The sequence below is a fragment of the Corella eumyota genome, chromosome 4, assembly GCF_963082875.1.
Source record: "Corella eumyota chromosome 4, kaCorEumy4.1, whole genome shotgun sequence".
Classification (NCBI taxonomy): Eukaryota; Metazoa; Chordata; class Ascidiacea; order Phlebobranchia; family Corellidae; genus Corella; species Corella eumyota.
Window position 1 is genome coordinate 14,144,831 of NC_137493.1, and position 15,219 is coordinate 14,160,049.

Genomic DNA, 15,219 nt, shown 5'->3' on the forward strand with positions numbered 1-15,219 from the left:
CTTTCCATTGTTGATTTGCTGGTTGCAAATAATCCGGTGATGTCACTGCCTATTGGTGACGTAATGCCACAAATATGTGACGTGTCCATATCGCCCAACGTTTCATTAATCGTGTTGGGCGATAGTATATTAAGGGAAGAAAGGCCCATGTCTGATAACGTTTCAGTTGAGGTTGTTTGAACTATTGATGACGTCATATTTTGTAGACCGAATGACGTCCCTGGTTGTGATGACGTAGATTGCCCTCCTGTTGATGTTTTTCCTGGTTTAGGTTGTGCTTTTGAAACGTAATTTTCATTTAAAGTTATTATGTTACATATATATAATAACTGCTAATTTGTTTACTTAGTAACTTACTGTACCTTGGTTGTTTTTAAACTGTTCATACTTTGTCCAATATTCTCTGTCACCGATGTATGGCTTAGTGTTTCTGCTCCATTTAATCAACTTACTTTTTTTAAACCTCAACTAAGCTTTTAATTTAACCGACTATAAACTTTTTTGTTCAAAGTTTATTCTGAAGTAATTCCCTATTAGTAAGCACTTGGGAAATTACTCTACGATAAATTTACCTTATAAAAAGTAAATTGAAATATTATTTAAGTAAAAAAACATATTGTGTGAATTTGTTATAAAACAATTACCTAATTATTTTTAAATCTTGGTCAAAAGTAATTTTTTTGTCCCAAAGTCAAGTTTTTTTTTCAAATATACTTAATGTTGCTAATCGTATACCGTTTCTTCTTAAAATGTAACATTTTGACAATTATGAACATAACCTTTTTTAACATAGAAAAAGTATAAGAAATATGGTATTAACTAAAAAAACAAACTAATTTTTAGGTAAAAAAAGGGTTTCGTGATTTGGTCTGCGCTGTATAATTAAATTTTCGCTATAGCGAGTTGGTGTAACAGCAGGCACTAAATCTGAACTGCAGTTAGGTTTCGTGGGTTTCGGTTCTTTTTATTTAGTTTTTATTGATTTCAAGAAAAGATGGCGTTGACCAATCCAGGTGGAAACAGAAAAGTTTGCTATTACTATGACTGTAAGTAATTTTTAGGTTTTTGTGGCCGTAACAACCAAAATGTCACAAAATTTTCGATTTTGAAAAACTACGGGTGCCGACCCGGTTAATAGAAAAGTCGAATTTTGTCATTTTTTTCTTAAAATTATATTAATAAGATCGATATAACTTGTCTTTAAGGTATATAGCGTGACAAAATGTAATATATAAACATATTAATTTATATTATTCTGTAAATGTATATGTCTTAAGGTTCTCAGTGACTAACTTGTGATTGTGTAAAGTTTTAAAAAACTTGGCTTTATTACAAGAAATTTTGGTTTCTTATTTCCACTGTTTCTATGTTGTATTGCTCCTTAGTAAAGTCCTACATATAAAATTTAAACTTCCTAGTATCTAAAAAGAAAGTGTAAACACCCGCCTTGTCAAAAAAATCTAAAATAAAAATCTGAATTTTTTGGAAATTAAATCCTTTAACAAACAATATTTGGTTAAAGTGCTAAACTACTAAATACAGCTCGTCTTTTTGCGTTAATAAAAAATTTAACAAAAATACTTGTTTTTTTGTTTCTTAGCTGATATTGGAAACAATTACTATGGACAAGGACATCCTATGAAACCTCATAGAATTCGTATGACTCACAATCTATTGCTCAATTACGGGCTCTATAGAAAAATGGAGATTTATGTAAGACTTGAAGATAATTGTTTTTTTTAAATGCTTTGTTAAAAAGCATTGTTATTGAAAATGTTTTTATATAAATTTTTAAATCTGAAACAAATTTTAATTTAATTTTTATTAAAATTTTTTATAGGCCTACCAGAATTTAGATTTTTTTTTTGTATATATCTTTATCCTCGATGTGAAAAAACCGAATGTGCGACTTAAACATAGAGTAACATCACTTACTCCAACTCAGTCTCGAGTTGCCTGTGACAGTTTGGGATATTATAGATTATATTTGGCCGATAACTCTGCTGCTGATTAAGTGCTGGCTCAACAGGAGTTTGCACTATTTATAGTGCCTTACTTAAGGTCGCTACAGCTTGAGATTAGTGGGGATTGAACACACGACCTCATGTGTGGTGTAGCAAGCGTTCTTACCAATACACCACGCTGGCGGTTTATCAACAGTATTTTACAAAAAAATGTTTTTTTGAATTGAAATAACATTTTTTTTTTTTACATTTTCAGAGGCCTCATAAATGCAGTGCTGAAGAGATGTCAAAGTACCACAGTGATGATTATATCAAGTTTTTAAGAAGCATTCGACCAGATAACATGTCCGAGTATACAAAACAAATGCAAAGATGTAAAAAAAGATTTTATTTTACTAATTATTTTTTTGTTTTAAAATGACCGGCAGCGTGGTAAAGTGGTAAGAATACTTGCTTCACCACCATGAGGTCGTGGGTTCAATCCCAACTGATCGCATGCTGTAGCGCCCTTAAGTAAGGCGTTATAAGCGATATAAACTCCTGCTGAGCCAGCACTTAATCAATAGCATAATTACCGGGCAATTATAATCTATAATATTTCAAACTGCCACAGGCAACTCGGAACTGGGCCGGAGTAACTGATGTTACTCTCTGTTTAGGTCGTGCATTCGACCTTCCCACATTGAGGATAAAGATATAGGCCTAAACAAAAAAATATATATATATTGTCAGTAGGCATATTTTATATGTAAACATTTAATTAAAAAAAAAAAAATATGCTTAAATAACTGTAACTGTTGATTTACAATTAACTAGATATTATTTTTGTTTAGTTAATGTTGGAGAGGATTGTCCGGTGTTTGACGGCTTGTATGAATTTTGTCAACTTTCTGGGGGAGGTTCTGTTGGTATGTCGATTTACTTTCGCTTTTAATTATTGAAATTATAAATATTAAATATATATTCATAATAAAGCTTAGTAAACAGTATGTATATATATTTATATACATATGTCCAATGCCCTTTCAAATTAAAAAACTGAATATCATCAGCATAAAAGTTTGTTTTTATTCTGGCAAATTTTCTTTTTTTTGTTAAATTTAATATTGTAATTTTTAAGTTTTCTCATTTTATTACACCAGATACTGTTGAATAGACATTTTATATAGATTAAATTAATCAGATATTTATTAAGGAAGTTATCAAAGTTTTTCAATATAACAAAAAACTCCCAATTTTTTTATCAAAATTCTTTAAAAAAGTAGTTTCATAACCCTTAAAAAAACTAATTTTAAATGTTACATGAAAATTCGATTAGCACAATTTTTTTTTCAGTTAAAAATATGTAATTTACTAGTTTAAAATTTTGTAAATAAACTGCTCATTTATTTAAAATATTAAATAAATCGTTGATTTTTTTAAATTTTGTTTTTATTTATTTTAAGCTGGTGCAGTAAAGATAAACAAACAGCAAACTGATATCGCTGTAAACTGGGCTGGTGGACTTCATCACGCAAAGAAATCGGAAGCTTCAGGGTTCTGTTATGTAAATGACATTGTTCTCGCCATTCTTGAACTTCTAAAGTAAATATAAAATAATTTTAACAATATCCAACTATAAAATAACACAGTCTTAGGTCTTCAAAAAAATACCACAGTATTTAAACCTGGGGTTATGGGTTTAATTCTGCCTGCCAATGTGTTTTCAAGTGCTAACTGTATAGTATAGTTACAGTGCCTTATTTTACTGACATGCAAAAAATGAATAAAATGAGAATCTTAATTTTTCACTAAGCTTTTACAACCTAGCGTGGTAAATGTGTTAACTATACCAAGTGTAACATTTTAAAAAGAGCATTTTAATCTAATTTTTTTTATTTAATAATTATTTAAATCATGACATCATTTAAATTTAAACTGCCGGTTATGCAGAAAGCAAACACCTAAAAAAGTAAAATGTTGCTTAAATGTTGCAATCACGAAAAATATTATCCTAATTTTCACCACTAGGTATCACCAGAGAGTACTGTATATTGACATAGACATCCATCATGGTGATGGAGTTGAAGAGGCCTTCTACACAACAGATCGGGTCATGACGGTTTCGTTTCACAAATATGGAGAATACTTTCCTGGGACTGGTGACTTGAGAGTAAGTTTTGTTTTAAATTATTACTTGTAATTTACAGTCCTCAAACAAGTCTTATTTTTTACAGTTCTTATTAAATCTTTTTTTATTTTACGATACTCGTGAATTTTTATTTCTACTTTTCCATTCTCGTCTATATTTTTATTTTCTTAAAGGTTTTTGCTAATTCTTTCATTTATTCACAATTCTTGCTAGTTCTTTTTTTTATGTATGGCTCTAAACTCCATGTATGGTTCTAAAAGGACTGTAAAACACAAGTGATTCCATTTTTTATTGTATATACTTCTGCATTTTTTTAGGTATTTTTTTAATTTAAGTTTAAATTCTAAAGCATAAATTTGCTGTTATGGTAAGATTTTTTCTTGTTATGCATTACTTTACATAAAGCATATTAAAGCTCTTTTTCTTTTGTGTGTTTATATGTTGCTAAAGTTATCACCGGCAGCATCATGTAGTGGTAAGAACACTTGTTACACCACACATGAGGTCGTGGGTTCAATCCCCACTGATTGCATGCTGTAGCGGCGCTATAATTGGTATGAACTCCTGCTGAGGCAATACTTAATAAGCTGTTTAGTTATCGGGCATTTATAATCTATAATATCCCAAACTGCCACAGGAAACTCGATAATGGGTCAGAGTAACGCACATTCTACTTTCCCACATCGAGGATAAAGATACATACAAAAAATATAGGATTTAAAATTCAAGTTTTAAAAATTTATTTTATTAAAATATTACTTTTTAGGATATTGGGGCTGGGAAGGGAAAATATTATGCTTTGAACTTTCCACTGAGGGATGGAATGGATGATGAGTGTTACGAGCAGATATTTCAACCTGTTATTACCAAGGTAAACACTTCAATTTAATGTTAGAGTAGACACTTTCAAATTTTTAGAACTTTTTATTAAAACTTAATGTTATGTTTATTTTCAAGGCGTTGTTATATTATACCGGCAGCATGGTGTAGTGGTAAGAACACTTGCTACACCACCATGAGGTTGTGGGTTTAATCCCCTCTGATCTCATGCTGTAGCGCCTTTGAGTAAGTCGCTATAAACTGTATGAACTCTGCTGAGCCAGCACTTAATCAGCAGTACAATTACCGGACAATTATAATCTATAATATCCCAAACTGCCAAAGGCAACTTGAGACTGGGTCGAAGTAACAGTTGTTACTCTATGTTTAAGTTGCACATTCGACTTTCCCACATCGAGGATAAAGATATATACAAAAAAAAATATAACATTTAAAAAATAGGATTTTGAAGGTGCTTTAAAGATTTATTAGCATATGTATTGTATTGCATACTTGAATGTAATTTTAGCATTTTTAAGTATTTCGAAGCCCAATTTTTACCCAAACTTAATATTGACTTAAATTTCAAAAAAATGATGTTTATAAAATTTAAGCTTTCAGAAAATAATTATTTTTTAAATCAAAAAATTTTTGTTTTTTTAGGCAAAATCTTTTTACCTTAGCTTGATACCTTATATAGTACTATTGTTTTTTATTATATCTTATATATATATGTTTTTTATAGGTAATGGAATACTACCAACCAAGTGCTGTTGTACTACAATGTGGAGCTGACTCACTTACTGGAGATAGACTTGGTTGCTTCAATCTAACTGTTAAAGGTAAATCAAATATATTCCAAATTCTACTAAAGATTCCTGCTCCTTTGTAGTATTGTCTATTAAATATTAAACATTTTATGATTCTGGATAAATTAATATTTAACTAATGAAGAGCTATGTTTTATGTATTTATACTAAAGCTTTACATTTGTTGTTGGATTATAATAATTGTTTAATATGTAGGTTTGTAAAAAATAAACGCTTTGTAATATTATTAGCTTGGTATAATTTTTTTGTGTTTAGGTCATGCAAAATGTCTCGAATATGTAAAGAAATTTAACATACCTTTGTTAATGCTGGGAGGAGGTGGTTATACGATAAGGAATGTAGCAAGGTGTTGGACTTACGAGACTGCTGTGGCTCTCGGTCAAGAAATACCAAATGGTAATTTATTTGTGTAGCATAATAAATGGTTAAATGGTTAATATTTATTTTTTTAGTGGGCCTTTTGATATGTTCTGGATATCGGAGGGCTGACGTTACAGCTTTAACATTTTTGTTACCCAAATCCAGTTCTTAGTTGTACATAACAATGTTACATATGTCTTTTTTATTATTTCTTGTTATTAATTGCTGATAGGTCATTGAGCGTGGCTTAAGTTTTTTGTTGTTAACTCTTATAAAAATAACAATTTTTTTATTTTTAGAACTGCCATACAATGACTATTTTGAATATTTTGGGCCAGATTTTAAGGTAATTATATGTATGCTGATTTAATTTGACACACTTTACTTACTAATGTGACATACTTTAAAAATTTAGGTCATATTAGGTATAATCAATTATTGTATTATACTTATTTTTTTAATTTAAATAACATGTATATTTTATTATTTTTAAATTAATTTACTCCTATCGTTTTAATTATAAAAACAATTTTTAATTAAATCTTTTTTTTTAATATAGCTTCATATTAGTCCAAGTAATATGTCAAACCAAAACACTCAAGAGTATTTAACAAAGATCAGACAACGCTTGTTTGAAAACCTTAGAATGCTCCCACATGCCCCTGGTGTTCAGATGGCTGGTAACCACGTTGTTTATAAAATCTTAACTGTGTTATCACTGAATAATTAGTTTTAAAACATTTTAGGGCTTTGCTCAAGTGGGAATTAAACTTTAAATCCCAGGCTTTAGTTTTGTAATTTTTATTGTGATCTTAAATTACTAAATTTTTTTTAAATATTTTATAGAAATTCCAGCAGATGCAGTAGCAGAAGAAAGCGAAGACGAAGAAAAAGCTGATCCGGATCAAAGGACTTCAAGTAAGTTATAAAAAATTAATTAACTAGTGTTTTTATTTTATTTTAAGCTGGTTGTAAATAAGATATTTTTATTTAATAACATGTTAAAAAACGTAGAAAACTCTAGGCAACTCGGAGTATATGGGCCTATTGTTAAACATTTTTGTCTTTTTTTAAAAAAGCATTTTTAAATATTAAAAAACTTTAAATTATTTAATATGTGTTTAAATGTTAGGTTATCAGTGTTATTATATTTTTAACCTTTTAAACCGCGTAAACCAAATCGTAGGTTTTAAAAAATCGCTCTGCGACGCCCACTGACGGCCAACAGATATGCGTTAAAATTACGATAATAACGTCATACAACATTATTACTAATACGAATTTATTTTAAAGTAATTAAACTATTAGCTATTTATAGAAACTAATTTGTCTAAGAATCGTTTATTTAATAATAACATTTGTTATGTCTAGCATAACATATAAACTATCCCAACATAAAATTAATTTTTTTATCTATAAAAACTGTCTATAAAAACGGCAAGCATTTTTTGAAATATACAACATATGTTTTTTTATGTTATATCTTTTGGCATTCACTTATAATACAAAATACTTTTTTAATAAATAGCAATTCGTCTAAAAACCAAAATTTAAAGGACGATTTTTTATTAAAATTTGGGTCAACATTTCTTAAGAAAATTCCTCAGAAGGGTTAGAAAAAGCGGGGGTCAATAAAAAAAACACACAATTTTCTATAAAATCGCATTTTCAAAAACCTGGGTTTAGGTCAACTGGTTTTCGATAATATGACTGTAATGCATATTAAATTGGTGCTTTAAAAGTTATATTGCTTAACTTAAAAGGGCAGCTTGCTATTTTTTTTTGAAAATTATTTCTAGATAATTACGCATCAGTTTATAATAGATATTACTCTAAAAGAAAATCGCGTTTTGCCGGCTTTGGTCTTTTAGCTTGGTCATTGTAAACGAAAGCATTTTATTTTTTATGTCAGCGTGATTATGAAATAATAATTACTCCATTTTTGATTGAAATTTTAATAAAGTCGCGTCACTCCAAAAAACGTGCCGTTTTCCTGGCTTCGTTTTCAATTAATCTTTCTGCGTATCATCATGCCTATGACGTCACAGTACAAGATTTGTGACGTTTCATCCTCGAGAGAGAGAGCTGGGACAGTTAGCGCTGGAACTTTTGTCGCATGAAAATTGGACAGACTGACGTCGTTATATTTGCTTTATAAAAACAAGGAAAGGTGGATTCTGTTTCAGTTTGGATTAGTAGTGTAAGACATTTAGTTAGATATATATATACAAGACAAGGAATTAAAAATTGAATTAAAATTGCGTAATAAAAACGCTTAAAAATTAGGATAAATATGGCGTAAAATTTTCAATGCTATACTTGGAAAAATCGCTAAATTTTTCAATTTTTTATTTTTTTTTTGTTTTAAAAATTTTTGTTAAGTGTTAAAGTACGCTTGAGTTAGTTATATTATAGAAAAGTTTTTAAATATTTAAATTTCTTAGGAAAATAATTTTCTTAGTTGTTAAAAACCTGTTTAATAGAAAAAGTAACATTTTTTTAGTGTTATGCTAGAAAAATATACAGTACACAGAAAAAAAAACTATATTAAAGTCAGATATTAAGTTTAAAAATAAAAAAAACAAATTTTTAAAAAGACTTATTTAAACAAATAATTTCTAAATACAGTTACAGCAAAATGTTAGGTCCTGTAAAATACTTGTTTTTTATAACATTTGTAGTAAGTGTTAAATGTAGAAGGGTACCAGTCCCATGTTATGAAATGAAGTCATATTCGAATACATGTCAATACTGTCTAGTAGAAAGCTACAATGCTGTGCCTTCAGGTATGTTTTTAAATTAATATTTAATAAAATAAAAAAATTTCATTTTTTATAAATATTTCTCAAAAAAAAAAATTTATAAAATTTTTGTAATTTAAAAAAAAATTAAAATGGTTTTAGATTATGATGATATTGTTGGTCATGTGACCTTCGGCGAATCGCACATGGGTGGGTTTTGGCACGAGAAATATAACTGGAGTTACGATCAAACTTTAATGCAACATTATGATATCACGAACATGACAGTGACATTATATTCATGGAACAGACAAAATAATAATGAGTAAGCGAAAAATATTTTATAAATAAAGTTTTTTAATAATTAAATTTTTAATAAAACAACAATAATATGTCTGACTAACTGTTTAAATTAAGTGTTTTGGCTTTATTTTATTTTTAAGGGTTTTTATTAAGTATTTATAAATTTTTATTGGTTGTCAACAGCGGGAATCGAACTTGGGATAACAGGCTTTAAAGAATGTAAAGCTTAACCTTTTTACAACTACCAAAATAAACATATTTTACAATAAAATTCAAACCAGTATTTATAAATCGTTTTAATATTTTTATTATTCTATGTTTAGTTACATTGGTTTTCCCATACCAGGATGTTGTGGGATTCCCCTAACCCAATCCCAATGTATGGCACAACAATGTATAGTGGGTGATGTTTACTTTAGCATGCAGCATAAGAGAGTTAGTGTGATTTCTAATAGCTCTATTGACCATATAGAACAATGTAAGTGAAAAATTAAAGTGTGTAATTATATATATATTGACCGGCAACATGGTGCAGTGGTAAGAACACTTGTTACACCACACATCAGGTCGTAGGTTCAATCTCCACTGATCTCATGCTGTAGCGCCCTTGAGTGAGGCGCTATAAACAGTACAAACTCCTGCTGAGCCAGCACTTAATCAGCAGTATAATTACCGGGCAATTATAATCTATAATATCCCAAACTGCCACAGGCAACTCGAGACTGAGTCGGAGTAACTTATGTTACTCTATGTTTAAGTCGCGCACTCGACTTTTCCACATCGAGGATAAAGATTTATACAAATATGTTGTGTTAAAATAATTATATTTAACTTAATTTAACTAAAACTTATAATTTTAGGCACAACCAAGCGAAAAACTGTTGAATTTCTTCATCTCTGCCCGAAAAAAGTAGAAATTTGGATGCAAGAAAACCAATGCTCTTGCTTTCTGTACGACACTAAAACAGGGGTTATAACCCCAAGTAATGCCACAGAAACAGAGGGAGAAAATAGTGCCCCCGTGTGGTTCAGCGCCGATATTGAGTCAGTGGATGGGGGAATATCTGATTCTAATGCCTGTCTATTTAAAATTCAAAAAGGTAAGTTTATTCAAATTTTAAAACTTCGAAAAAAAATCATAATTATAGGGGTAAAAATATCCTAATAGTTAAGGGGTTAAAAATTCTATAAAAGTTAGAGGGAAAAAAAGGATCACAACAGCTAAGGGGGCAAAATAATAAATATGGGGGGTTAAAAAGTGTCATAATAGTTAGGGGGTAAAAAATATAAAAATAATTAATTTCATTTTTTTTTTTTTTTTTTTTAGATTTTGTTGAAAAAAGAGGTGAAATAGTTAACAACAGCGACCGTGCAGAATCTACCTTATTCCAGCGTGGAGTCTACAGAATGCCGACCTTATCCTGGCAGAACGGAATCGTGTTCGAAAAATCTGAAATCTCTTCCGAAAATTTCTCTGTGAACTGCAAAGTCGAAACTTTTCAGAATGGAGACAGTTTATTTGAGTTGTCGACCATGTCTTCTGACAACAACACTTTTATTTGTTTTATTTTGTGGCCCAATGGAACGAATGAATTTGCGCCGGTTGGTTCTCATGTTAAGTGCATGCCACAGAACAGTAAGTTAACTAAATTTTCGTATTTTTTTGCAAAAGTTTTTAACAAATATAAAAATTGATTTATTAATGTATTAAAAAATTATTAGTATTGATGTATTGAAAAATTAATTACTTTTCTAAATATAAACGCAACAAAATTTAATAAAAATATATTTTTATCAATGAAACAAACGTGAAAAATTTAAAATATTAGCATTAACATGTTTTTATACAGCATTATGAAAACATTTATAAAAATACATTTAATATTCTGTAAATAGGCTAAAGTTAAAGCAAAAAATCATTATATGTGATACATTTTTAAGGTTTACAATTTTTAGACATTTAAACATAAAAAATGCTTTCGTTTTTTCAAGTTAGTTTTATTTTCATTGAATATTTATTAATAAAAAAATCTAAAAAAATTTATAAATAATGAATTTTTTTTAAGTTTTATTATATTTTTTTTAGCAACATTTAATGTCAAATCTCACATTTACGTTCCAATGAAAACAGCTTCACCTGAGATGACAACAGTGATAATATCACTAAGTGCTGTTGGATTTATTATATTACTCTCTGTTGTAATTGTATGGATAATTAGATGCAAAAGAAAAGTTAAGAATATGATGAAAGACAACAAAAAAGTACCCGATACTTTGGTAAGTTTAAAGTAATAAACATTATTGGGTTCAATCTCTCATGCTGTAGCGCCCTTGAGTAAGGTGCTATAAACGGTATAAACTCCTGCTGAGCAAGCACTTAATCAGCAGCATAATTACCGGGCAATTATAATCTATATAATATCCCAATCTGCCACAGGCAACTCGAGACTGGGTCGGAGTAACTTATGTTACTCTATGTTCAAGTCGCGCATTTGACCTTCCACATCGAGGATAAATATATACAAAAAAAAAATTATTTGAAAAAAATAATTTAAATTATGGGTCATCTTTATATAATAAAGCATATTGGGCAACATATGTTATATTTTTATATTTATATAAGTAGGCCTAAGTTGTTTTTATAGTTCTTTAAAGTATGAAAAAACTGCTATTTGTGGTGTGCGAGTAAATTACCGCTGACTAAATGTTAGTTTCAACTACACAAGAACCAGTAAAATTCAGCCTGTAGGGTGGGGTAAACGACTAATTTTTTTTTAATATTCAAAATTTTAAAATTTTGTTTTTTAGAATGAAATTATGACAAATACTTATCCTTCAAGTGAAATTAAAACTGAATTGGAAATTGAGAAATTTGATAAATATGACACTCTTACTAAATCAAAATTAACAGGTTTGTTAATATATGTAATAATTTTTTGCATAGTACTTAACTTTAAAGTATTTTTAATATTTCTAAAAATGTAAAAAGCCTTTACAAATATGTCTAAAAATGTGAGAAGACATTACAAATTCTTGGTGCAAAAAATACAAATTTAAAATTTAAAAATTCAAAAGCTATTTTTAAATGTCACAAATTAAAGAAAACGAAAAAGTGATTTTTCATAAACGTGTTATTTTCAAGTTTCTTTGTTATAAAGTCTGGTCACGATATCTTTAGTTTTGTGCCATTAATATTATGTGTAATAGCATGATTTCTACAGGAAATGGCTGTCATATTACTGTAGGTTACTTTAGGCTATATTAGTTTATAAAATAAGATTTCAAGTCAAGTCGAAATTTCCAACTTGACATAAATGGTTTTAAAAATTGACAAGTGATGATATATTAAAACATGATTTTTTTCATTTATTTTTGGTCAACTTAAATTGTATTTTAATTTATATTTTTTTTGTAGTCTTTACTGAAAAAAAATTCACGACATTTTTTAATATCGAAATTGAAAAAGAAACATCATAAATTTTGAACTATGACTAAGAAACAAAATTGGCAATGTTTTTCGCCAAAAAGGGCAAAAAAAATTTTTTTTGCTAGACAATTATACAAATTAGGAATTTTTGAAATAGTCAGTAACGAAAAATTCGATAATTGGTCAAAAAATGTAATGTTATAAATGTGGCAATTTTTCTATTTTTACCTTTTTTCATCAATCAAAAAATAAGGTTTTTAAACCAAAAACACATAATAAATAAATACATTATTTAACAAATGACAATTTAATAAACTTACAATATAACATCATAGCCTAACTAAAATTTAACTGGCATGTTCTGTAAGCCTTTCTAGATAAAAATGTTTGCAATATATTTTTCTAATTAGAAATTTAATTTTTAGAGTCTCGTAAAAAGTTTGTAACTGATCAACAAAACAATAACAGTGACACTGACCATTACAATGACCATTGTGATGTCACAGTGGAAGGCAAAAATAAGAGTTTTAACAGCGGGGAGTCGGTTAAATCCAACGACTCTGGTGTAGTCGCCGATTTATATATCGCAAAGCGAGCGAAATTTGCGGCACTAGCAGCTTTGTCAACTTCAATAGATGAAGATATAGGGGAATCACCTACTAGTGATACCCCACTGCCAGATTTTAGGGGTTCTGAAAAATCTGGGGTTTATGCCAAGAGGAGTTTGTTTTCGAAGGTGTCCAGCACCTCTATGGAGAGTCAGGACACTGGATGCGGTTCCGACAGTGATTTGGAGAGTTTTGAAGCGGAGGAAAATGTGAAGAGTCCTTATTTTAATAAAAGACATTTTGCAATGAACAATTGGGAAGTCAAATCCTGAAATCTTCAATAATTTTATTTTTTTTCTAAGCACAAATATTTCTTGAAGTTTTTTCTAAATATTTACTACATTAATGTTAATAACAGTTCAATACATTTTATAAAAATACAACTATATTCACATTATGCATTTTTAAATACTAAATATTTTGCAGAATAATGCAATTACTATTTTATTTTCTGTTTCATTATCTTTATGTTTTAGATGGAAGTTTTTCTTCCATTTTATTTTATTATTTATGTGTGGAATTTTTTTTATCAAAACAAAGAATAAATAAAATATATCTTTAAATAAAAAAAATGTGTATACTATTAAACTATTCAAAAAAATAAAATCACTATATAAACGTTTTTAGCTGTCTGTTGTTTCGCAATAGAATATTACAACATTAAAAATGTATTTGTTTTTTATTTTTGTAAACTTTTTTTTTTCAGTTCTTGCTCGAGACAAGAGGATTCAGCGTGAAGACGAATACTCGGATTCAGAGGATGAAGGAGAAGGAGGAAGAAAGAACAAGGAGTCGCATAAAAAGAAGAAAAAGCCTGAAGCAGAAAAAGTCAATGGAGTAAATCCAGGTATGAAAAAAGTTTGACTTTAAAAATGTCATCTAAACTTCATTTTAATTAAGCGGTAAATTGATAGAAAAATTTACCAATATTTTTTTTTATTTTATATTGTAGTAGAAACCGAAAAGAAAAGTGAACCTACTTCTGCTGTTGAAAAGCAAGATAAGCCAAAAAATGATGTCAGTATATTGAGAGTAAAAATACATTATTTCCTATGGTTTTGTTCATTTTAAGAGCAGGCTTTAGAATATTACAACATGCAGTCATTTAAACAAAATAGTTCAAACAATTTTCCTTTTTACAGCCTGAACCGATGCAAGATAGTCCTTCCGATCCACCAAAAGTAGACGAAAAAGTTAACCAAGAACCAGCAAAGGAAAATGCCACTACTACTGGTTAGATTTATAAATATAAACATTTATTTTCTACGGCCTAAGCATAGAAGTCTATTTGTTACTCCGACCTAGTCTCAAGTTGATTTAAATGCTTTACATAAAAGAAGTGGAGATTAAACTCAGAATCTGATGTAGTAAAATGATTTTCTGTATAATTTGGAAAAACTAAAACAAACATTTTTTTTTTGTACACATTTTCATCCTCGATGTGGAAAAGTCGAATGCGCGACCTAAACATAGAGTAACATCAGTTACTCAGACCTGATCTCGAGTTACCTTTAGCAGTTTGGGATATTAAATAGATTAAAATTAAACGATAATTAAGCTGCTGATTAAGTGCTGGCTCGGCAGGAGTTTTTACCGTTTATATCGCCTTACTCAACGGCGCTACAGCATGAGAGCAGTGGGGATTGAACCCACGACCTCATGGTGGTGTAGCAAATGTTCTTACCACTACACCACGCTGCCAGTTAATATATGTAATATGTGTTTTACTGAATAGCTCCAACAAGTACTAAAGAAGAAAAACCAGAAGCTACACCAACAACAACTCCTGCTGCTGCCGGGGATGGCCCAAAACAAGAAGAAGAAAAAATGGAGCATTGAAAACGATCCTTGTTCTTATTGGACTGATTTATACACGTGATCAATACGTCACAGTCGTAGTCGACGACTTTTTACTAGAACCATTCTTTTTGATTATACTCTCCGATGATATTTTGCTATTTCACTCCTTTTTGTACAGAATAAAATTTTGCCCATTTGCGTAATCTGTTTTCCTAAAACTTTTCTTGAAGATAAAA

At 29.2% G+C, this 15,219-nt stretch overlaps 2 protein-coding genes across 2 annotated transcripts; both read left to right on the forward strand.

Annotated features, from left to right (window-relative positions):
* Window positions 1-907: 907 nt before the first annotated feature.
* On the forward strand, window positions 908-15,186 carry LOC145750432 (histone deacetylase 1-like). Its single transcript, XM_082566472.1, has 16 exons — window positions 908-1,046; window positions 1,601-1,713; window positions 2,221-2,338; window positions 2,798-2,872; window positions 3,410-3,548; window positions 3,975-4,116; window positions 4,862-4,966; window positions 5,660-5,756; window positions 6,000-6,140; window positions 6,404-6,450; window positions 6,664-6,784; window positions 6,951-7,022; window positions 13,890-14,030; window positions 14,136-14,200; window positions 14,326-14,416; window positions 14,919-15,186. The coding sequence occupies exons 1-16, from the start codon at window positions 995-997 to the stop codon at window positions 15,020-15,022; spliced, it is 1,623 nt and encodes a 540-aa protein (XP_082422598.1). The 5' UTR covers window positions 908-994; the 3' UTR covers window positions 15,023-15,186.
* Window positions 8,728-13,482, forward strand: LOC145751110 (uncharacterized). The gene is made up of 8 exons (XM_082567193.1): window positions 8,728-8,890; window positions 9,008-9,170; window positions 9,472-9,626; window positions 10,009-10,248; window positions 10,476-10,784; window positions 11,235-11,425; window positions 11,957-12,059; window positions 13,001-13,482. Exons 1-8 carry the CDS (start codon window positions 8,743-8,745, stop codon window positions 13,453-13,455), a joined length of 1,764 nt encoding a protein of 587 aa, XP_082423319.1. The 5' UTR covers window positions 8,728-8,742; the 3' UTR covers window positions 13,456-13,482.
* Window positions 15,187-15,219: the final 33 nt, after the last annotated feature.